The sequence below is a fragment of the Mercenaria mercenaria genome, chromosome 2, assembly GCF_021730395.1.
Source record: "Mercenaria mercenaria strain notata chromosome 2, MADL_Memer_1, whole genome shotgun sequence".
Lineage (NCBI taxonomy): Eukaryota > Metazoa > Mollusca > Bivalvia > Venerida > Veneridae > Mercenaria > Mercenaria mercenaria.
Window position 1 is genome coordinate 6,693,091 of NC_069362.1, and position 26,803 is coordinate 6,719,893.

Below are 26,803 nucleotides of genomic sequence, written 5' to 3' on the forward strand. Positions count from 1 at the left end.
ATGCAAACTATGCATGTTTTGGTAATTACAGTCGTTAGCTGCTAATATATAACAGCTTACTTTTAATACACAATACATTGTTAAATTGGTGAGAGAATAGAAAGCATTTGTAATGAAATACTTTGTATTATAAAAGGGAAGTAATTCTGATGTTTAAAATATACAACAGCAAACAATTTCACTAGTCTTGTAAATTGATTGTAAATTGATCATTATGATGACATATAATCTTGTTTTGATCAATTAATATGCCAAGTCATTTGAATAACCATACATGCATAAAAAATGTTACATATTACTTAAATATTTTGGCCTCTTTGTATGAATTGACCTTTGTGATATATATCATATGGGAAGGACTTTGCTTGAGCGAAAATATATTTAAATATTGATCCGTTCATGACAAAGTTATTTACCGGACAAGAAAATATACTTAAAGCTGATCACCTTTGCCCAAGAGATCTGTGTCGTCGACATGACGTCTTCTTATAGGCAATACCTGTGCCAAGTATTGATGTCCACATAATTATGGAGCAGACACGAAACAGACCTTGTTAGCATTTGAATTTCAAGTTAAATCTTGACCTAAAAGGAGTCTTGATTTTGCGTGCTAAACATGATCATGTTATGGTAAAAATTATCTAAAATGATTAATCTCCGAATGTGATTTGGACCTTTAAGGGGCCTGGGTTTTGCGTCTGGTATGTTGCATTGTTATAGGAAGCAATGGTACTAAGTAATATCAAAGTCCGAGGATGGTTAGCAAAGTTCTAAAGCGGACACGATGCAGACGCTTTTAATAAATAATATTAACTCTTCACTTCTAAGTTTTACATGTTGTACACGACACTTTGTTTTGATGTGGTCAAAAGTTTTGCCGAGTCATCTGAAAATCGATCTGTGGATTAAGAACTTACAAATTGGATACGGAAATGAGATCGGACTAACGGAATGATGTAAAAACGGATGGGATTCGTGTCCACTAAAATCAGAAAAGAACTACCTACACTATTACATTATATAACTTGAGCGACTGCTTGATAAGATGTTATATATGTTTATAAGCAGGAAATATGGGTGATTTATTGATGTCGAATGTCTAAATAGTTCGTTATTATATAAAATTATATTAAGGCACAATTAATTAACCGAAAAAGAACACAGAATAATGATTAGATTATGTAATATAATGCCGTGACTGTGTTGTTTTAGATTGTTACTTCTAAGGGTGACAATTCTTGTTACTTAAAATGCTAAAAGTAGCAGAAAAACAAACCAGCATCTATTAACAGTAACTAAATTTTATTTATGAAATTAACAATTCAAATACCTTAAGAAATATTAACTGTAAAGTACAACTCTAATATGCAAGAATAGTCCAATTCCTGTCCTGGTTTTCTTTTTTTAATCTACAATGTTAATGTATATCCAAAGAAAGTTAAAATTAATATCCACACAGATAATATTGTGTTATTAAGAATACTGTAGGTTTTGCCCTGTCCTCAAACAGCTACCAATTTAAAGTATCATGCAAGGTTTCAGAACTTCCATGTATCACCAACAATAAAAAGAATATTCGTGAAAAAACAAGAACAATCCAGACTTTAAAAATAATTATAACACCCTGTCAGTATTGTGGTAGAACATTCTGGAACACCATAGAATATAAACAACTTATTGACATGATGTTTCAAAATAACGTCAGTTTACAATGAGTTATCAATAAAGTAAAGCCAGTTGGGAAATGACATATACATAACAAGATTTACTGATTCCTTAGAATGATTGTCCGCATGCGTAGCTCGATACGGAGAGCTCATTGCGGGGTCGTGAGTTCGATCCCTTGGCGAGGCGTATGTTCCCGTGATGATTCTATAAAAGACAGTGTTTCTGAAATCATTCGTGGTCCTCCTCTGACTCATGTGGGGAAGTTGGTAGTCACTTGCGGAGAACAGGTCTGTACTGGAACAGAATCCAAGAACGCTGGTTAGATTAACTGCCCGCCATTACATAACTGAAATACTGTTTAAAAAAACGGCGTTAAAGTCAAAACAAATAAACCTTAGAGTTATTGAGCATTTATCAAAAGCAAAATCACGAAATACATCGTTATGCCTACAAAAACAGCTCTATCTGCATTGTAAACAGTCAATAAATGAGACCTTTTATGTTTATCGTATTTTATCTAAATATTTCTTGGCAAACTTACCAAGATGTTTCAACGGTTCTAGTGAAAGTATTTTGTTATATATTTAAGATACACCGGTGGCTCTTATAGGTGGATCAAATGCGAATATTGGATATGTACGTGTGAATTATAATGACTCATACCTATCTATATGTGGAGATAATTTCACCTTGAACGAAGCTGATGTTATTTGTAGAACAATTCGCACAGAAACTAATCTGTAAGTATGAGAACACACAATTTCGTCTTATTTGTCATTAAGGAATTTTTAACTAAGTAAAATCCGTATTAAATGTTGGCGCAATTAAAAATATGACTTTGTAGCAGTTACATGTTGCGCTTTATGTGCAAGTTATATAAAAACATAACTGAAATGTAAACGTTATACTTTAATACAGACTTTAAATTACAAAAGATATTACCGGAAGTAGTAGGTCTTATATATATATCTATGTTTACGAAATGAAACAATTATGAATAATGAGTATGGAAAAGGGATTCATTTATGAAATGATTGTATCAAGTTTGGAACTGGACAAATCAGAGTGATAAAAGATGAATGTGGTCCGTCACAGGTCGATATTACGAAAGACATTCTACATAATCTCATCTCAGAAGGCTTTTTTATAGATGATGTTTCAAAGCTTTTATCGGATAAAAACATGATCTCCTAAATTAAATTTTCTTAGTACATCATCCATTTACTTAATCACAACACACTTCTGCTTTGTATCATGTCTTCATTCAGTACAATTTGCCACATAAATGCCAAAGTTAACGAAGGAGATAAAGTACAAAATTAATTCAATTATTATTTTACTTGTAGTATAGCTATTGCGATTTAACATGTAACCTGTTTGCATAGCCATCCGCTTGTAAGTGTGCAACACTTACGTCAGGTTTGGGAAAACAGTTATTCGACAGGTAATAAGTAATTCTATGGGCATCGTATTCACGCCTGGTAATCTACAGAGCTACCTCTTTAAGAGGATTTATGATAAACTGCTCTGTCGCATCTTCCGAGGTAGTGCACGTCGCGATAAAGGAACATAAATAGAGGTGAGTGTCATCATATTTTTAGCATTTTTTTCAAGCAGTGTATCGAATATCAAAAATCGGGGAATGGTAGGCGATGTAGATATGATTTAACTTTACAGAGAACTTTAAGTTTCCTAATTCATTTTTAATTTGTGGTCGTGGTGATGTTTACCAACACGCTGATTTTGTAGTAAATTTGGCCATTTCGTCATAAAAGCACTTCCATTGTCAAATATTTACATTTTAACTAATATTAAGATGCAAACCGAGTAGGCGTGAGATAGCTGTAAAATATACAATGCATTTGGAAATAAATTATGTACCGAAAATGGTTCGGGAGTAAAATTATTCACTTTTTATTGTGAGAGATAGCTCTGTCGTGAAGGAGATAGTCATGTCGCTAAGGAGATAGCTCTGTGTTGCATCAACAGTTTTGAGCAGTGTTGATTGTATCCGGATAGTAGTTATGTCCACTTACGAGATACAATTCAATTATCTCATTTTTATATTTATACATCATTTGTATAATACATATTTCTTACATTTTCTTATATCTATTTTACTTGTTTTGTATTTAGTGTCGTATTAACAAGTACTTTTGGATTCAGCACCAGAACTAACTCGTTCTCAGCAACTAACTATCAAGTCCTCCTATAAACACATTGTAAAATAGTCAGGGGGTTCAAACTCAAAGCCCATGATCAAGAGATCTTCACTTTCACTATTGATCCAAGGGGGTGGGCTATATTTTCTTACAATCGGCATGTTCTACATTATCTATAAAAAAGATAGATTCAGTTAGAGAATAAATAATGCGTGAAATTATCTTGTGAAAAGCAAGGGTTGCCTGTAACTTTAGTAGAAGTGGCTCTGATACTTGTTTACGCTACCTATTACACTATATATTACATTCAGGTATGATTTTACAAGGCTTGTAAAATCATATCTGAATATATTGATACCATAATTGCTTTTCGTTGAGGACACGACCAGTTTGTTTGTACGTACTGGTGAATAAAATGTACTTTGTACAAATATCAGATTCGCTGTGACTTCACCATTGTATGAGCACGTTCAATGCACTAATGAATCTAAAATCTGAAAGTTTTAAACAGTCATGCTGATTTACGAGCTGGATAAACTTTATAGGACAACTTTAAGTGGAGGCTAATCATAATGTACTTAGTGTTTTAACAATGTACGCATTAATTAGCAACCTCAATTAAACATACAATTACTGACTTATTTACTGCAGTGATCGAATTCTAAATTTAGGAACTTTCTTTATAATTGAAATTCTAATATTCTCGGCTGTTTTCATTTCTATTAATTTATCTTTTATATGAATGAATCAGACGCATTTGTCGATAGGGTCGTGACTTCAGATTTTGAGTAAAATTATTTTTCTTTAGAATTTGAATTAGCATAATTAAACTGCGAAGTTATGAAAGAAAAAAAAATAAAAAAAAATACCATGCCCGAGCCAGTAATCGCATTTCGTTATGCATGTACTGTGAAATCATTTAAATTCGCTAGCATGAAATTGCGCGCAAACGGCAAAATGGCAGTTTCGCTCGGACTTTAATTCGCGCATTTTCAATTTCAGGTTTTTTTCATAAGTCGCCAGCATCGCATTTGTCCGGTATAAAATACAGTTGCAATTGCAAAACACATTTTTTTCTTTTATTTTTCCTAGTGGCCTAGTTTTTGATCCAAGATAACCCATTTTAAAAGTTGACCTAGATTTCATCAAGGCAGTCATTCTGACCAAATTTCATGAAAATCAATTGAAAAACTTCAGCCTCTATCACATATTCAAAGTTTTCCGTTGATTTAACCAGGTGACCTAGTTTTTAATTCCAGTCAACCCATATTCAAATTTATCCTAGATTTTATCCAGACAAACATTCTCATTAAATTTCATAACGATAGAGTGTAAAATGCATAGATAAGGTATTTCTTGAATTTGACCTAGTGACCTAGTTTTTGAACCCATATAATACATTTTCTTGCTTGACCTAGATTTAAACAAGACAACCATTTTGACTAAATTTCATGAAAGCCAATTGGAAAATACAGCCTCTATTGCATACATAAGCTAAATGTTGACAGCGAGACAGACAGACGACTGATGACGGACATCGAGTGATCACAATAACTCACCTGAGCAAAAGAGTAAGCAGAATATACAACTATTCAAAATGAACAATTATATACTCATGAAAAATCTTTATAAAAACAAAACTTGGAAAATTCATACATATGTATATCAAATGGAACAGTAGCTTTATATTATTTCAAATGAGGACAACCCAAGGTAAATATTGAAACTTTTAAATTATGAACACAGAGTTCTGTTCATGCAACACATAGCTATCTCCTTAGCGACATGACTATCGAGATCTCCTTTACGACAGAGATATCTGTCACAATAAAAAGTGAATTATTGTACTCCCGAACCATTTTCGGTACATATCTTATTTCCAAATGCATTGTATATTTTACAGCTATCTCACGCCTACTCGGTTTGCTTCTTAAAGGCACTCGCTACAGTTTTTCCGGACGGGTCGATATTAAACCCCAACACCGTGACAATCTGGTTGTGATGTAGCTCACTGCAGACTTGGTACGGTCTTCTGCGCATGCCCGGAAGTGATTATCTAATGTCGCGTACGGCAAAAATTCGCAAATTATTGTATGTTCGCATGCATTTAATGTACAAAATGTATAATATACTGACTAAAGGTTAGGGTAAGTATCGCCATGGTTACAAAATATATACATTCAAAGTACTTTTAGTTCAAATTGCTTCAATCCGATATATACTGGAGTCTGTTATTTATACTAGCGCTCAAACTCTGCATTGAGTCACAGCTGTTTCTATTCCCGTTCCGTACCCGTACCGTACATTCGTAAACTATAGGTTTTGTTAAAAAAAGGGCGGAAACTTTCATCGTTCTTCGACATCAAAATGCTTCAGAAACACCTTAAAATCCGCTTAGTAAGAAATCTGCCGTTTGAAAATGTTATAAATATATTTCTAAGTCATTTGCTCAAGCACTGAAAGAGTATTTCGTACCAACCTGCGTTGTATAAATGCCCGCCACACCCGATCTCGTTGTAATTTGATTTAAGCGAAATCTAATATGGTGACCTATCAATTTTCTTTGTGTTTTAGATTAGGTAGACATAACCAAAGGTATGTGCAGAGTTTGATTAAATTCTATTATGTGAAACTCGATAAAATAGCAGAAGTACCAACTTAAAACTGACAAAATATGCAAAAATAGCCATTGGGTCTGCTGAACAAGTATACCTTTCTTTACAAAATCATGTTCTTTTGATTTTCCTGAGCATGTTTCAAAAGGAGATATTGTTTTCCGTTACAAAAATGCTTAGATAATCAAATTTATGCTGATTATTGTACTTTACTGAGAGATATTTTAGGATTACAGAAATTTTGAAAAATGTTTAATATAGCACCATATCTAAGGCCAAATTAAATTGAAAAAAGCTGGTGACCTAGTATTTTTATTTCATTTTTCAATACATCATAACATGATCTTTTAATACAAAACATTTCATCAAAATCTATTATTGAGAAAAAAATTACGAAACTGTAGCGAGCGTCCTTAATATTACGTAAAATGTAAATATATGACAATGAAATTGCTTTTATGACGAAATCGCGAAATTTATTGCAAAATCAAGTTTGATGGTAATCATCACCACGACCACAAATTAAGAATGAATTAGCAAACTTAAAGTTCTCTGTAAAGTTTAATCATATCTACATCGCCTACCATTCCCCGATTTTTTATATTCGATACACTGCTTGAAAAAATGCAAAAAAATGATGACACTGACCTTTGTTGATGTGTTTGTTTGGGTCATCCACTAGCTGGGGAATGCTGTGTCCGCCGCGAGAAGAATCGGAGACCGTCTTAGAAATATCTTTTACCGTATGTCTTGTGACGCCATCAGACTTAACAAGTATGATGGAAAGCCTTTATGAACAGACATAAATACTATAGTACTAGGTCACAAATACTGTTGAATACCGCCTTCATTTCTGATATACATATTGTTTTAGTTCTAGAATAAAATGGCGGCTGTATGAAAGAAACAAAAATGAAGTAATATAATAATTAATTCCGTTTATATTCCAAAGTTCCAGTAAGGCTGGATTTTGTATGCCCGACTTGCATCAGGCTGTACTGTAGGTCATCATGTAGTCTCATCATAACATACCATATTCAATTACTAAGATAATGGTATACTTCAACAAATTATTCTTAGAAAATATAAACGTTTTAAGTAGCAAACTTAGGTGTTTTCCTTTGTACATAATAGAGCATCACTTTATTAAAGTAATTAAATGCTACCAAGTAGCATGCTTCTAAATAATACAACTAAAATTTAAATGTAGTATGTTGTGTTCTACAAAATATGCAATATTAAATGTTTATTAGATTAAATGAAGATATATTTTTTTATTTATTATAGAAGTATGCATATCATGTTTGTAATATTGTGAGCTGAACTGTATGATCACACTGTGACATTCATGTTTCAATGTTTATACTGTGTACTTAATAATCATATTTCTTTATTTATTTAGAATTTTTACCTTATAACGGTGTTGTTATTATTTTGCCAACTGCAATTGTACATATGCAGTAAAACATTTTTCCTGTATAACTATGATGTTGTAAAACTACACTGTTGGCCCTTTTCCAACAATAATACTGTATTTTTCATAATCTGAGATACCTAAGAACCTGTACAGTGTTTATTATAATAAAAGTAATGTATTCAAGGAACTCATTAAAATATGGTGATTCAATATTGACCAAAACTGTTTATCATTAAATCTTTAGAGATATAGATAGTCCATTAAAACAGATATCTAAAATCAAAGTGAATGTCTACTGATATTGCTTGATATATATGTTTTATTATACAGTAATGCAATGTTTTCAATCCCATTACAGGGATATACAAAAAAATAGTGAAAAGAATATATTTAAGTAAATTCAAGTCTACACAAAGCATACATTTCCGCTAGATAATTTCACTCTACCAAATTTCCATGAAGGTGGCTCATTAAATTCCAACGTGCAATAAAATTAAGTTTGATTTAACGGATGGATGCATCAAATGAAATCCACAAAAATAATCCTCCACCAATATTGATGGTTTCACAGTAAAATATCTAAAGAAATGCTGATACTGACACTGATATGAATGTAAACAAAAACTTTAAAAATCTTATACCTGAAGATTTACGACAAACACCAAAACGTCCAAATTTACGTGTAGTGTTTTAAAAATACATGGACCCTACTTGCTGAGCGTAGTGTGGGTACAATACTTGTTGGGCATAGTCAAACCACTACTTGTCATTTATACTTCTGATTACTGGAGGTTGTCCTGAAAAATAAAAACATTTTTTATTTATTTAGTACTTGCATGCTTTTTAGTGAAAAATAAATACATTTGACTGTTTACCAGTGGTTAAAATGAAAAGCAGATTATTGATTGTATACTGCTTGTAGAAATGCTTCGTCCTTAAATTTCACTGCTAATCATATGATTTTTTTTTTAAAAAAGACCTATTTTAGTTGCTATTATAACAAAAAGTGACATTCCAGACATCATTTTTTTGTGTAGTTGTACATTTGTTTTCATCTTTTACAATTACATAATGACCATGTAAGTATACACAAATGTGATAGGATAGTTTAAAAAACATCTACGTCTGTTTTTTTCTGCAGCTGAGAGATCAGCATATTGTTGTTTTGCACTTTCACATTGAAGTCTATATTAGTCTCTCTGGCATTTACTTAATGAATATGGTCTTGATATATATGGAGGTTTTCCAACTTCTTTTCCTCTGTCAGATTTCCTCTATTCCTTATACTTTAATCTTATTTTTGGCAATTCAGACAGAGATCCATTGACGTTACATAATAAACAAATACGCACAATTTTCAAGGCATATTTTTAAAACTGACAGGTAGATTTTCTAAATTCATTTTCCTGTGCTACAGCAAAATGAAGGTCACAAACATGTGCTAACTTGTGTGGTCCATAAGAAACAAGGAACTGCTTTATGTGCTTTGTATCAGCTAGTATGAGTATATTTAGGGAATTCGCCAACATTGCCATGTAGTCTTATAATCGAAAATACCGTATGCAAAAGCATCAATTTCTCGACATACCTTTTGGCCATGAAAGTAATATTTTCTTTTTTTTTCTCATACTGTTGGCCCTTTCTGTGTTTACACATACACAGCCATGTCCTTGAGATTTAAAGTTATTCTGTTTTACAGTTTCTATATTGTCGGGTTGTTAACAATCAGACTAGTCAATATGAACACGTGCAGAGTTTTCATTTAAATAATCACCAGTCTCGTCCACAGCTTCAACACTGATACTAGCTTCACTGTCCGAATTTAGTATATTTCCGAAAAAGAAAAGAGTTGATCCACTTGTTCAAAGAGTAGATATCTGACTGTCTTGACTACAATGATACTCTGCCATATGAATAGTAAGAACAGCCAAACAATTCTGATGTTAAGTATTTGACAGCAGATTGCCGGATCGAAATGTCAACAGCGCCATTTTACGCATCCAGATTTCAATTATCCTCGATAAATCAATAAACGAAGCAGTCTGATCACATTTTGTGACTTAAAAACCAAAAGAATTGAATTTAAAGATAAATAACTACCATAACAGTCATAATTCCGCCCTGCACTTTAAATATCCGCGTATCATCAGAGCAATTAGTGCATGTACTGTCTGACCCAGATTCATACATGTGTACAGCATAAATGGCGTGTGGACTTCAAAGTCAAAAAATCATAAATCATTCATTTCATTGCCAGCGCAATAATGTTGAAACGTATTCACTTTAACCTTTCGTAAGATATTATTGACTTTATTACCAATGGTTATTGTATAAAAAACAAAACTTTAACGTCATTTTACTGAAATCAAGGCTAGTGTCATTTGGGATAAAAATGGAATATGTCACTAAGGAAAATGTTAAAAAGCACATAACCTAATACCGAGCTTTGAGGAACACCTTTATCTACTTCTTGAAAAGAATATCCCTTTTGTATTGTCCTATTTTGATACACGTTTCTTTCCCTTACGTAGCTGACAATCAACTTGAAAGAATTTTCAGATACAATTAACATTTAATTTGAGAGGGCAAACAATATACATTTATTCTCATATAATGCCTGTTTCTAATCTTCAATTCATCAAAGCAGAGTTGTTTGACGGTCATAATCTGATCTTAATGCTGACACATATGTGTTGAAATGTTGGTCAAAATGGGATTAATTGTTTTATTGCGCTTTAAAGTATCTTAGAAACCGCGGGTAATATACTAGCTGACACGACTATATCGTCCGTTATCTAAGGACCTTCTTGTGTAAAGGTTTAACTTGTGCTATTTCCAAATTTTCTTTGAAGACTGAGTTTCATCATAGAGGTAATATGTCTTGAAACAGTGTGTTTTGATAATTTAAGTTACTTTTGTGAGATGCCATCAACGCCAGTGTCCTTTTTAATACTTAATTTATCTATTTGTTAATCTATTAAAGAATATTCGACTGTGTGAAAAAAGTTCAGATTGAACATTATTATTTGATTTTATAGATGTTATAATAGGAAGATTTTCGTCTACGGATATTGTGTTATTTGCTATATTTGAGCAACACTTAAAAAGAAATTGTTAAAAACATTACATACTTCTTGTTGATCTGTAATTATCATTTCATCTTGACATAAAATACACATAACTTGTTTTTTTTTCACTTGAGAAAGTTATGTGTCTGGTTATGTAAGCTTGGCATGGTTTTACATAAACCACAAAACAATTCTCCTAAGAAAACCTCCAACAAATAAGCAAAAGCAGTGCGACCGCCTGGTGCATATTAACTACATTTTTCAAATGTGATAGACAAAGGTTGGCGAAAAATCATAAATACAATATCATTACAAAACGATTTGTGAATATTGATCAGGGCTAGCCATGATGGCTAGCCATCTGTCATGGCATTTGTACCGCATTGGGAGAATCTTCTCAAACAAACTTTGATGTATATATTTAGATTATTTAGATTGACTGAAACTGGCAACGCACGTGTTATTCTTAGTGAAAGGTTTATATTTCGGTAGATAATCGGGTTGAACTGCTTTAGCGCAGGTTAGTAAGGACAAATATCTTCACAAGATTCAAGCTGCATCGGAAAACCTCCTGTAACAGACTAGGCGACGTCATGTAACCACCACGCAACAGCATTAAGTGATATTTTGGGCGAGTAGTGGATTTCTATATTTCCAACATCGGGATGTAGTATATTGTTGTATGTCCCAAATTGTCATATTTACTGCAGTTAAATAATCGCGAGCATGTTTGAAGTAATAACTATTTTGCATCTCAGTAGATGACAACGCGCTTAGAAATTTATTAATATATGTAAGTTTGCGAGAGAAGCGACCCAAGAATATACAGAAAAGCATATAAAATGGCATTAGATGCATTTTTATGGAATAAAATATCGAAAAATGGGAGTGAGTTCGCAGCCCCTTCCCCCCCCCCCCCCCCCCCCCCACCTCCCCTCCTTTCTACGCCCTTGTAACATAACGGAATCAAAGGAGTATTTATAAACTATAAAGCTTACAACTTACAAAATATTTGTGAATAGAATTATCAAATACAAATACGCACAGGTTTTGTTATTTGACCTAGTGTTAAGATATAAATTTGTGTATGACGTAACATCGTTTTGACTGGTTTATTGCTCCGTACTTAAGCTTTATCATAATGATTTGATGTTGTTTTGCTAGCGTTTAATACTTGAATACTAATGGAAAGAAGTTGATTCTCTCTCAATTCAATTTCTGTTTCTATAGTATGGGGTAAAATGGAACAGCCAAGAATATTTAATCGCATAATCTTACATAAGTTGTTTTCTATTGCTTATACAGCAATTGCTATGGATCGTGTAAGAATATATTTTATACATTTTCTGAGTTTATACAACGTGTCTGTGTTTAACGATTTTAAAACTACTTACAAGCAGATAAAGTCTCGCTGCAAAAATCCAATTATAACTGCGGATTAAACATATTTTTATGGTTTTGGAAACAGGGTATATTATGTGATGGCGCGTAAGTCATTCTGTCCGTCAGTCTTTTTCCGTGTTTGAGGCATAACATAAAAACCATTCAAACTAGTGATTTAACTTGACATACAAGCCAGTAATATGGCGATGGACAATGTGTCGTGTACAAAAACCAGATCGACCAGACAAAGGTTAAGTCACAAATTGAACTCAAATGTATATTCTGAAGGTTATGATTCGTGTCTGGAGCATACATTGAAGTTACCTTTCAGAGTGTAAAGCGGGTTGATAGGGGAAAGTTAATATCAAACATTGAGCTAAAATATGTCTGTTAGAAGCTATATTTCATTTTCCCATCTCCTCACCCCCCCCCCCCCCCCCCACCCCCCACTCCATCACACACACAAAGACGTTCCCGCACATACATATACACTATAAAACCAAATTTCTAAAAAATATTGCTTCTATGTGCATATATTACACTGACCACAAGATGTTTTTGTGGGTTTAACACCTCTTTTCAAAAATGTTTTCAGTTATGCCACGGCGAGCAGTTTACCTAACCAGTGTTCTATAATATATAAGCACATAATTGCTTTAATATATTCTACTGGCTATTGTGTGGGTAGAATCATCACAACAATATCCTTCTAAATAACAAAAACTGTTTTGAGGACAGCAACGCCTGGCTCTTCAACCGCCTTGTCACTAAAACTGATCTTGCTAAACCGGAAAAGGGGCTAAACTTTATGAAAAACAAAAAAAAAATACATTTTTCTAATGTCCTAATTATATAAATAAGTCGAAGAATAGGCAAAGTCAAAACAAAGGTGTTGTGTAATATGTGCATTGCATGACATATCATCATCACATTGAATCGCTACATTGAACAAGAGTGTGAAATTACAATCAATTCCCAAAAGTTGTAACTGTGATACCAGCTTACGTGCTAAGATTTAAACAATCTGAAAGCGGGCGCGATGCGCATGAGACGCGTTGTTGAGCGCAATAGTCCCACTTATGCTTAGAATAATCGTGTTAAAATCTAATTCTTCTGTCCAGCTTTTTCAGTCCAACTTGTCAATGATCAAATGTCACATACAGATGATTAAAGTAATACTTACCAAAATTGTTTCACAGTAATTCAGAGCGTGTAGCTTTTAGGAAAAAGAAAGACTGATTGTCTGGTTTTTTTTTTGTGTTTTTTTTCTTTGTAGTTGTTTTGTTGTTGTTGTTTTTTTTGAGAAAAGATTCAAACGCGTTTGGTTTGTCAATAGTTTAGATACAGTAGAATACAAATATATATAAATTGCCATATATTTATGAATTGACTTATCCTATTTAGGGCGTACATGTACATGTACATATTCATCACATTAAAGGTTATAAAAAATAAACAGTTTTGACAAGCCTGATTGTCATATGAAATGACAGTATATTTTGCAAAATAATGATGATTAACCTTTGTATTGCAGCGCTTTGGTACACATAAACCGTTTCTAGTACTTACTTTTTATCATTGTGAAAGTATCGGTCTGAGAAATTAGCCGTATTTTGCAATTTAATTCGGAGTACTATGGTTATACGTTAAAAATTAAAACAGCAAAATTTGTGGATAAAGCGGCATTACTGGTACACTTAAATGCAGTAAATTCTTTAACGTGATTAGTATCAAATATATCTACAAATGCTTTTATTTCACAAGCTTTGAATTACATAAATGTATACCATTTCTCATTTGTTTCTAAAAGGAAGCATTCTAATTTATCAGAGATTCGTTGTTTCATTTTTTTGGTTGACATGCGCATTCGTAACTACCATCGCGATTGGTTACAGCCAATCGTGCTTTTCTTTATTAGACCCGCAGAATTGAACTTTCAAACAACAAATAAGAAAAATACTTGCTTACAATGAATAAATACTAAAAAAAGGACTAAGATTATTTAGTTCTACAAGCACATTTTTAGAAAATTACTTCGAAAACTGAAAATATTTCTCGTAATTCGGCGTCGTTATTGAAATAATCGCGGCCATTCTTTTAACGGACGATGTTAGTTGGTTTACGATGATTAGTCGCGAAATGCCTCAAAGTGACTGATACATTTATTAACCTGTAATGTAAATAGAACTTAACCGAGTGGTGCAGAAATATCCAGCTGATCTCTCATCTCACACAAAAGTCAACTGAATTATTAGTGCATGGATTGGTTCATTCTCACATTGACTTCTGCAACAGTTTATTTACAGAAATTCCAGCCTACCAAATCAATAAACTACAGCGAGTCCAAAATCATGCCGCTAAAGTAGTCAAGTATGCTTCCTATGAGAAACCAAGTGCCGAACTTCTAAAAGAATTACACTGGCTTCCAGTTAAGGCTAGAGTCATGTTCAAAGTTTTAGTAATAGTCTTCCGTGTCATCAATGGTACAGCTCCAATATATCTGAGGGAAATGTTTGTACCTACTCGACAACGATACAGACTTCGCTCACAAAGTGTCACTAACTTTAACATCCCTAGACGGCGAACAAAATTAGCAGACAGATCTACGGCAGTCGTTGGTCCCAAATGGTGGAACGATCTGCCTAGCTATCTGAAAAACATTCAGTCTGAAGCCAGCTTTAGATAAAAACTGAAAACACATTTATTGAGGCAGTTTCATGAACAATGAGTGTAGTATTGTTAAAATACAAAATAGCAGAAGTGGTGTAAAATAGTATTTATACATGTCCAAATCTCTAAGTTCTAGAATCCTGTTCATATTTTGTATGTATATATTTTAAATGTGTGTTATGTAATTGTAAAGCGCAATAGAATACTTTATAATTTTTGCGCTATATAAATGCCACGTATTTGTATTTGTATTTTGTATTTGAAAAGATCGAAACTCTGTAATATGAACTTGTGTATAGATGTATGAATAATATATATGTATACAAAGTATATAGACAAAGCAAAAAGATGGGAGCAATGCATACGAACGTTATTATGTCCATATATCCGATGGGGAAATTTTATACTTATTATATTACAGTAAACTGTAAAAAAGTACGTTTAAGCATGGAATAATTCGCAAGCTGATCACACTTATATAAAACGTAGAGAAATATGCAGTTGTCTTTAAAGTTTAGAACTTCAACTGAAAATGAAGGCACACTAAGGAACATTTTAAACTAACCATTTAACCAGAAATCATAATAGACCGGCGTCAGCATTGAATTTTCCACTTAGTTTTACGAGATTAAAATAGTTCATATGATTTGTCTTTGTCATTGCAAAATTTGTGTTTGGATATTTGTTTGAAATTATCCAACAGATCACATATCTTTCGTAAATAAAACGATTGCAAAACGCACTTTGAATCACTTAAACAGACCTAAAATTGTACAAATAAAAGCTTATAATTACTTATTATATACAATTTTCATAGATTTCACCATTAAACATGTTTTTAAAAAATAGTTTTATTTTATTTAACGGCAAAAATGCAGAATATCACATAACTGCTACTAATGTAATGCAAAAGTGCTATTAATGTAATGGAAATGAGAATCAATAACAGTATGAATGAACATGTATGCAAATTAACTTCACGTACACCTGTGCGTCTTTGTGTTTTGAGATATAAAAATATCAAATAACTTTTTCGGCGTAGCTGTATGACATATATTTTGACCTATATTCTATAGTAATCTGGATTCGGAACAGGTGTGCGCTGAAAAGATAAAGCATTTAGTACGTAGTCTTAAATGACATTGAATATCAGAAAGCAGATATTCAACAGAGCATATTTAGTAGACTAGTGTTGTTACCCATAACTAGAATGTTTTATTCTAATTTTAAGTCTTTAGTAGTTTATCATTGCAAGAGAAACTGAAAGTAAACTTCTCCACCTCGCTTACAGATGAATGAGTGGTGCTGGTTTCGCACTGTACGCGGTTTCGCACACCTGGCAAATTAATGTTCTTCGTGAAAATAAAGAAGAAACTTTAACAATTCGTTGCTATTATTTCATGAAACTGAGTTATTCCCTACATAAATTGACACCAGGGGTCGTTCCCCACTGGATCCTTGCTGTGGTAAGTGCTGACGAAAACAATAACAACACCAATGGAGGCCAGTAGGTCTGCTGAAAAATCTTAAATTTCAAAAAAGTAATGATAAAAAAAAATATTGCAAACAAGAATAATGTGCAAATTAGATTGAAAAAAAAAAACAAAACAAAACACTATTCCATCATTGTATGTAAGTATTTACCTATTACTTTACCCAAATAAAAAATATTTCAGCAGTTATTGAAGTTCTCCCAACCTGCAAATGTTCAACTGACTCCAACTTGATATTTTGCTTTAAGTTTTATTAAAACTGAGAACTTAATCGAGTTATTAGAATTGTCGGGGTCGCTAGTGATTCAAAAACTTCTCGGGTTTTATTTTTATTTCAGGTTTTTAACTGCTTTAGCTTTTTCTAGTTCAACTAATTGTATGCGGATCGAGATATTGTGTTAGTGGGTTACTTATGTGGGGTTCTGACCCAACACGAGATTGTATCAGAATCGGCAGAGGACGCCAAAATCATTTTGACCTTCTATCACTGAAAGGATATCTGTTGATCATTTAAATTTGCTGCGTAGTGGAAATATTTTCAAATAAATCATGTGTTCATATATACATATCCAAATCTTTTATGTCTGTACATTCTGTTTAATTTTATTTTTTCCATGCGCCAACCATTATTACCTCTACGCCGTTTATGTTTTTAAAAAGAAATTTCTTGTTCCTTGATCAAATCAGTTGTATACTTAATATGCCACGTAGTTTTTGCATGATAACTTGAAATATTTATTTTAATTGTTCGTCTAGGAATGCAACTATTTATTACGGAAATGCGTTTGGAAGCCCATATTCTACCACCATCAATCAATTACAATGTGACGGAGACGAGATTGACTTGCAGGAATGTGTGTCACTTCCTTGGTATGTTACTTCTTCAGGCTGCAACAGTTCGAATGCGGCCGTCAGCGTTAACTGCCGTACGTATACAGTTTTCTACTTATTTACAATCCTCCCATTAAACAGCTAACCATCACGTGCTTGTCTGCCTTCGTCTAGACCATTTTATCATTTATTTATATACCTGATTTATTATACTTTCCAATAAATCTTGATAAGAACTGCTCTTTTCGATGAACCCGTATTAATGGCCAGTGGACTATTAAAACAATAGGCAGAAATTATTAACACCAGTAATCTAAAGCTCATATCCATAAATCGGTTAGGTAATGTATTACTATGTCTTTCTTTTGTGTGCAGACAATTTAATTCTTTAGGAAAATATAAGCAAACATGTCAGGTATCATGGGAGACATCATCAAAATAACCTCATAAATATAAAACGCTATAGGTCAATCGCAGAATGTAACACTGGCTTTAAACAAATGTTAAAGTTTTTAAGCAACAATTTCTTACATTTAGCATGTGCATTTCCGCACGTTTAAGGATGTATGATCATTTTTTATTCTAACGTTAAGAATCTTTTCATACTCTGTGAGCTAAAGAAACATTAGTTTCTAAGACAAATAAGAGAGGAAAAAGCACTGGTCACCGAACTTGTTTTAATTTGATAGGGCATTTTCTTCACCCACTGTTTAAGCATTTTTGAAATTTTGTAAAATTGAAAAAAAAATGTCTGTACTTTATAAATCATATGATATCCCACTAAATGTTATAGGGATTTCAGGTTATTCCGGTTACTATGAATACAAGGTGATATCAGTATTATACGCATAAATGTCACTAACAAATCTCTTTCATTTTACATGCTGACATAATTACTCCACCCATTTTCAATGAAATAAACGTATTTAAATCTACAAAAACAAATCTGATGTTAAGATTTTAAAAATATTTTGCAGCTTTTACGAAACGCAAAAATGCTTTAAAATGGAAAGAAACAAGTTGGGGTCACCGTGCATCTAAGAGATCTAGTTAGAAAAAAATGTTTAAAAACTGGAGATTTTTTATAGTTTTAGTTCTTTTTGTTCTAATTTATATTTCCTGGAAAATATAAAGTGCTTTGTTGAAAACGTTTATTACAGTTGTAGCTTATCATTACATATATCAGTCAGAAAAGTATCAGAACCAGCCCTGATCTACATTCATAGATATTTCAAAAATTACCGACCCCTACCCCATTGTACATCTTACATAAATTTAACGCAAATGCCAGCCAAAATGAATTGTTTTTCGCAACAAGTAGAATCTGTTTGGTAAAATGGTACATTATTAGCCATATTTTAATTATTTAGCATTAATTTTTGGCAAAAATTTTGTTAGAAAGAAATATTTGAAGAAACATTTTTCAAAATGACGGAAATCCTGAAAAAAAACGCTTGTACATCCTTAACACGCCTTTATTTAGAAGATATTTACGTATTTGATAAAGTAAAATGTTTATGTATATAATGAAATGCTGTATATATACACCGATAAAAACTGATAGCCCATAAATCTCATTATTGCATTTATTTCAATAATGTTACATTTATTTATTTATTTTACTTTTTTTAATTCAATGAAAAATCAATGTCTTTAATACCAAAATGAAATTTTTCACAAAACTAAATTAAAATTTGTGTTATTTCAGCAAAAGAAAATCATAGCTTCCAGAGAAATGATTACTGGCCTTTTAGCTGTTTTGACCAGTATACAATATATGTATTCGTACTGGAATTGAAGAAAAATAGTTCAATATCATGATAATATCATAATACTGTTGGTAGCACCTTATTCTCCAGAATGTCCTGGATTACAAAACACTACAAGTGGAAATTTGTAGTGTGATGTCCAGTAGTACAGCATTTTTTTTTATTTTGGGATAAATTACAGTAATAGACATCAAAAGGGATGCTGAGTGCAGATCTACTGATCGCGGGGTCGTAAGTTCGATCCTTGGGCGAGGCGTATGTTCTCCGCGGCGACTTGATAAACGACATCGTATTGAAAATAATTTTTCTAATTTTTCCTCCACCTGTGATTCATGTGGGGAATTTGGAAGTTACTAGCGGCGGATATGTTAATACTTGTACACTTGGTTAGGTTAACTGTCCGCCGTTACATAACTGAAATACTGTTGAAAAACGGCGTTAAACCCGAGACAAACAAACGCAATAGATAAAACTGTGACGAGTATATATTACAACTCCGTTCCATTAATATAATTTCCACGAATTACTGCAAAATGAATTGCACACTTTTAACAATTTTGTTTCAGTGCTTACATGTAGTAAGTTGAAAGACGTTTTTGATCACGTTCAGTAAGTTATGATGTAACCCAATTTATTTACACTACAACATTTGCATATAAATGGTCCCGTGACGCTACTGGTACTGATGATAAACTCGAACAGAAAATGAAGTTTTTTACCTGTAACTTTTTTATTTCTGCAAATTGATATCAGTGGTTGTTATCGAAGTAAAGCTTAGCTCTTACTGAATAATTGACACAATTTAAATTTATATTTAGTAAGCAAACTCACAAGAAGTGAGGCCCTGAAAGGGGTATGTAAAATGGGGACTCTACGAACGTTGACTGATGATAAATTCGACCATTTTGTCATTAAAAAGAAAATCTCCATAGTATTGTATTGAAACTTTCCCAAAAATGCTGCAACAGTCATTTCCGATCAAGTAATGAAAAGTGACTCAATGTCAGGCCTTCATGTGTTGACAGTGAGCATGCGCAAAAAAAACATCCTCTTTCCCCAGTACTTTTGGATAAATATATTTTAAATAGACAAATATATGACATTTATTTATATAGAATATTTACCAATTTTGTTTTTGTTTACACCAGTTGGTGTTGTAAGTGCTTGCTATTAGACGGCATGGTCAATTATATAAAAAAACCAATTGCAATTGAATAATTTGAATGTGGTCGACTTTATCATCTGTTCGAGTTTATCATCAGTACCAGTAAGTCATTTAAGGACTCATGTGTTTAAATAGTTGGAACTGTTAACAAAACCTGTATACGTTAAACATCTTCATTTTCATAGATGAATCAGAACGTAGATTGAAAATTTATTTTCGACAGCCGGCTTTGGGTTGTATGTAGAAAACTCGTACTCAGTATTCAATTTGCATTTAAAGACTGATGCATCCGATGGAAAATTAATCAATATCAATATATTCTCACTACCAATTTTAGCACTCAACTGGATTGCGAATTGAATAGATTTCATTTAGCAAAAAAATAAAAACTTTTCTTTCAAGCGAAATACTATACTAGATTAAGAATATTAAATACACTCAACGCCTTCGGCTACTTATGATAAGAAGACTTGGAAGAAAGATAATGAAAAAGGGTTGTCTCATTTATGTACGAGAAGTGTTCAAAAATACCTGAAAAGATGCTCTAAAAACTTTTTTTTCTGTTCATATTTTGCAGATATTTGAAAATGTCATGTATTAGGAAATACTGAGTAATAGTTCTTAAATAACGAACTGTAGAACATATTAAATATTAATTTAAGCAACATTACTGCCCCTTATCTGACGAAACATCTATGACTAATTTCTAATAAATCAAATCAAAACAATTCGCAATTACCGGAAGTTCAGTGTTTCTGTTCATTAAGTACATAAGCTACGCCTTTCTGTTAATAAGTAAAAAGTGTTCATATATTATTCCTTTGGTATCTATTATTCTATAGCTTGTAACAATGTACTGTGATTTGCCGATCCTTCTCAAGGATTTATTAAGTTTAAAAACGCGACTAATCTACTTCGGACGTCTGATCCGCGATAAGTCTTATATTCTCACGGCCTCTAATTTTTTCTTCGGGACATTGTCGCTTTTAGCCTTATGCGGTTAAGCAATTTCTCTTTTACTTAATTTTCGGTGCTAACGCTAAGATTATTTTTAGGCAGTGACCAAAACTGTATGCCAAACATTTTTATAACATATTTTGAAGATTTGACGTTATTGGCGTAACGATTCTACTTTACTTCACGTAAATATTAACCCGCCTTGAGAAAACATAGTATGGAAAAGAAACTCACGAACAAAGTGCAAAAAAAAAAGGAAAAAAAACAACAACACATTTTGGCCAGTTGAAGTCACATATCGTTACCAGTATATGCTAGAACATATTAATTATCTTTCAAATAATACTGGTTTTGAAATAACAAATAAATATTCCCTTTTCTACATTATATTACAGTATCATAGATTTTCGATTAATGTACATATGTAAGCACTTATCCGGGTATAGATTGAGCACCCCTCGTATATTACCCCTCAAAAAGTATTTTAAGAGGTTTTAAGTTGTTGTTTTTTCTAATCAATTTATAATTGCTAAATTAAGTTTATACTTTATTCAGGCCCACACACGCCAATTCGAATCAATGGATCACACAACACTGGTCTGGTGGAAATTAACTACGAGAATGTTTGGGGAACTATTTGTTATTACGACTTTGATATCAAGGATGCCAGCGTTCTTTGCAATATGTTAGGTTTTAAGATTGGGTAAGTGTTTATGGAGTTTAATAAATGTGGGTCTTACTAGTTATTTATGACTTATGAAAAACGGTTAAGATAAAAGCGCTACAGATTAGTACAAAAGATTAGTACAAAATAAGATCTGTAAAAAGGTCCTTTGGAAGCAAAGGAATTATAGAGACCCGGTTTGATTGAGTCTGTTCATGAGAGGTAATGAAATATGCAACACCTCTCACGCCCCCGAGCACCGGCTTAAGCGGAACTTTATTAAACATATGTTGAATGGACTCCATGATCCCAAAGGACCAGAAAATATAACAACGCTGAATCCAGTGTTGTTTACTGAGAATAAAGTCAGACTTGTCTAAAAAGACTACGCTTTGGAGAAAAAAAAAAGTGAATTTTGTTTGCGTGTAGACTTTTTAATTATATGTTAAATTAACCTCAGTTCGAATGTTTAAATAGAAAACTAAACCAGTCGTATTCAAAGTATGATGTGCAATTTTCTCAGGGATTTGTCAGTCGAGGATGTTAAAACGCATCATGCGTGTTGGTAAAACATTATTACTTACAAGTGATTAACAAATATATTAATAGATCATTCATTCTTACATCTATTTTAAACGACGATAAATTGTATCGTGCAAGAGAAGCAGAATTATCTCAGTTTCTTCAGTTAGATCATTATGCATCAAACCAACTCATTGTCACTTTACTCGTTTCGCAATATCAAAAGATTACTCACACGTTTCTCCAGTCGATGATTTTTGCAGGGTTGATTTTAGACTGACTGTGCAAAATTGTTGTGATAAAAAGTTGTTTTTTAGAGAAACTGACTATTTTTAAGCGCTAAATTACATTGCATGCCAAGACGAAATGCTTTTTATATAGTGTTTGATTAAAAAATCGTGTAAATTATACGATATCATAAATAGTATCTTTCCGACTTCTTTTTCGAAGTTGCTTTTCATCGACCTTAAAAATCACCCATTCACGTAAAAGTCATTTTTCTTTCACTGAATTATATTTTTACTTTTCTAACGAAGCATTGCCTTCGTTTTCAGTCATGTTCACTGATATGGGATGACGATGTTTTAAAAAGGAATGCATGTGTAATGTAAATCGTTACAGCAAACCGGACATCCATGTACGAATGAAGCAAACGCAATAGTAGAGCAATTTTTACAGCCAAAGCTGACTTTCTAATTCAGAGAATGGATATCCGCTTCCTACTTTAAATGCTCCTCTATGTCAGCCAGAGAAATATAACATGAATGCCTAATATTGAAACAATTACTTAAACAATGATAAGTGTCTGGAACACAACAGACTGTTATTTAAACAATATGGCATTTGAATGATAAATATTTACAGCCCTTTATTTTTATGTATAAATGAGGTAAATTTTGTTCAGGTTACTCGGTTATAATTATAAGGATAGAGTTTTTTTTCTCATTTTACTGCATGATATAGAATTACTCACATAAAGTGCACATTATTAAAGTAGCACGTGACTTTGAAAATTTTATACATGCATAAAACAGAAATAACTAATAAAATTTTGTGTTAGCTATTTTAAAATCTAGGAGGTTGTGTTACACACAAACAGCTTTTATGCAAAAAATATGATGTAAATCAAAGCATTGTAAGCAGCAGCATATTTGTTCTTAAAGGAATGTCGGACGTCCAATTGATACGAAAGAAAATGATGTGATCATAAGAGGATTACAGTGCGACGGTACAGAATCTGATGTTTCTGAATGTGGATTGTACTCGAGATGGTACCCAAGATATTATCCTTGTCCTGGGTCAACTCCAGAATACAAGGCAACGATTCAGTGTTCCAGTATGTACCTACACACCCCCATCCCACCTCTGCCATTTTCATAGGAACTTAAGAGTTTTATAATATGAAAAAGCATGGTGACCCAAGACTGTTGAAAAGTGGTGACTACGTCAGACCAAATAGAAACTATATTAACATGCCTGTAACCTGCAAAGCCTGTTTTATTTGCATTGCAGTCCAAAAGCCTTAAATGTGGTCAATCACTTTTAAGCAACAATTTATGGCATTTTCACTTTTTGCTTATTCTATCAGAGATTTATTTCAGGAACTGAACAACCCGTTGCATATAGTTAGATCTTGAATATATATTATTGTTTTTTATATAAAAGAAAAATTGTAATTACCCCTATTGCATATATAATTATTTTTAAAAGGTGAATATTGCTATCGAATTCAATATAGTTTCTAGTTTTACATCTCCATTTGATATACGCCGGGGTATTTTAATAATTATTTTTCCAATCTACCTTGGATGCGCAGCTAAGATATGCCAAAGGAAGGTAATAATCAAAGATAATAATCAAAAACTTATTTTTCTGAGTTTCGGTTAAATATGTAGTTCTAAATGCAACTCTATAACAAATACAAACTATTATACAGTCGTTTTTATATTAATTAAGGCTACGTATGTTTTATTAAAATTATACTACATGTAATAACTCTTTACTGCTTGGGCAAACAGAATAGAAAAATCAAATTTCAAAAAAAGACCAGAGAAATCCAGAAATGAAGTAATGACTAAGTGAAGTTTAAATTATCACATGATAAAGTTTGAACAAAAACACTGCTTGACCAAAGTCTTATTGAACAACTTAGCGTATAATGATTTCTTTGTATAATGATAATTGTTTATCCTACATTGCCGATAAGACAGTTTAAAGCAATACTAGCGTAACAAAGTGTAAATTTAAAGAATTTTCAGGCAGTCGTCATTTCATTGATTCTCCAAATGTGTGCTTTTGTTCCGAGGAAATTATTAATTTGCAATTTTAATTGGATTCTCATGACATAACCTGTGTTTATGCGTAATAATTACAATATGAAGTGTAAAATCATCTTCAACTTTGTAAGAGGCTCATAAACAGTGCTATTCTATTAACTTATTTTGGTGATTGTACGTAGCAGGTGTCTTATAACAGTTCATTTTTTTATCAGATATCTAACATAGGCAATAAATGTGCAATTCAATTTCCCCCTCATCACTTACATGATTTGTTCAAAGTCTGATTTTCCAAGACAATGAACTCCTGTTTTGTTGATCTGATTTAGACAGCCTTAAATTTGATTATAAATTGTTTTGTGTTGGGTCCTTTTTTCACAAAATGGAAATAAACAGTGAAACAAATATCTATAAATTGTTTAATGTTTTACTGACATTGTTATGCTGTTTTTAATTGAGCGTTTTTTTCAAAGCAGTTGTTTAAGTGTTTTCGTTTGGACATATTTATTGGTGATATCTATACTATTTTGATACAGCAATTGTTTTTTTAGAAGTCATATCTTAAAAGACCTTGTTTATGTACTTCTAGTAATATCTCACTTCGTTTAGAATTATCAATAATAACTCTTACCAAAACGGTTAAGGTGTCAACCGCTCAATCCGGGGTTTGTGGGTTCGAGCCCGACTGGAGTCACAACCACATCTTTTCATATGACACCAGTACTGGTCTTTCCAGGAAGCGTACTCTAGAGAGAGGTTCAAATCATCTTGAAGATTGCATCACAATCATGCTATAATAAATTAGTATAGGGTAAAGTAACCACATCGTTCCCATGAAAATGAAATAATAATTATGAAACAGAAATTTAACTAAATTAAATATAGGTAAGAGGTATTCTGACTACGAGTTGATACAGGTTTTGTTGGATTTATTGGTTTATATATTTAATTTTCAAAGATGATCGAGTACGTCTAGTTGACGGAGTGAATGATTATCAAGGGAGAGTAGAGTTCCAATATGTTGGAATATGGGGAACAATCTGTGACGAGAGCTTTGATAAGTATGATGCGGAAGTCGTTTGTAGACAGATCGGGATTAAATCGGAAAAGTAAGTAAAATTCTATATCTTCGAACACTTCTGTTTAGCAGTTATTGTTTGGATTGACAACGACCACATGAAAAACATGCAACAATTATGTTCCCGCTTATTCTTGGCATCACAATATACAGGGGAATGAATCCAATGATCATTTATAAATTCAGTATATATAACTATAAATCAATTGTATCCACGTGATCTAGTCAACTTTCGGTGAGAGAATATATAGCTTCTCTGGTCCCTATTAGTTGAAACGACCTAATTTTCACAGCCGATTTATGAGACACGATAATGGAGATTTGAGTACTAATATATATGCATTTGCTGAACATGTTCCAATTGTAGTGCATTTCATGCGTACATGTATATATGAAGAAACCAAATTTATTGAGAATACGCACTCTCGTCTATACTGCTAGCGCTTTGCAATAATTGACCTTGTATATTGTGGTGGTAATCTGTTCATACAAATTTTCTCCTTTTGTAATAACTTATGATGCAAGATTGCATCCTAGCGGATCTCACCTATAGCAAAGCGACAACTTTGGAATCTGAATATTTCCTTCAATGTACACTATCTTTAACAGCTCATAACTTCCTCGTGATTTAGTCTACTGTTAAAAGAATAAATGTCTTCTCTGGTCGCGGTAAGATAATGACTAAAACGTCACAGCTGATTTGAAAGACATGATGACAGAGATTTATATGCAAATGTTTAACCAGTTCCAAGGTGTAGTGCAGTTCGAGCGTGTATATATATATATATATATATATATATATATATATATAAAGCAAAATTGAAACCATCTTTATTGAGTTGGTTGGTTTGTTATGATATATGCGCGCTAGGCGCTTTGTTTATCGTTATTAGTTTAGAGTATAGTGGTGTTGATTTCTTCGTAAAAATTATCTCTTTCTCTCTTATTCTCTTATGCATTAACTTTCTTTCGAGCAATTTAAGTAACACATCTCTGTTTAGAACATATTTTTGTTAACATTTATTTCATAATTTAACTTTTATTGCACAAAAACAAATTGACATC

The 26,803-nt window shown here is 32.5% G+C and overlaps 1 protein-coding gene across 1 annotated transcript in view; it reads left to right on the forward strand.

Moving 5' to 3' along the window:
* Window positions 1-26,803, forward strand: part of LOC128546210 (scavenger receptor cysteine-rich type 1 protein M160-like) — a 76,038-nt gene that overhangs the window by 35,202 nt on the left and 14,033 nt on the right. Inside the window, exons 28-32 of the mRNA XM_053523783.1 lie at window positions 2,258-2,408; window positions 17,233-17,402; window positions 21,754-21,901; window positions 23,548-23,720; window positions 25,619-25,769. Of these exons, the coding sequence (XP_053379758.1) occupies window positions 2,258-2,408; window positions 17,233-17,402; window positions 21,754-21,901; window positions 23,548-23,720; window positions 25,619-25,769 (793 nt within the window). The remainder of the gene's footprint in view (window positions 1-2,257; window positions 2,409-17,232; window positions 17,403-21,753; window positions 21,902-23,547; window positions 23,721-25,618; window positions 25,770-26,803) is intronic.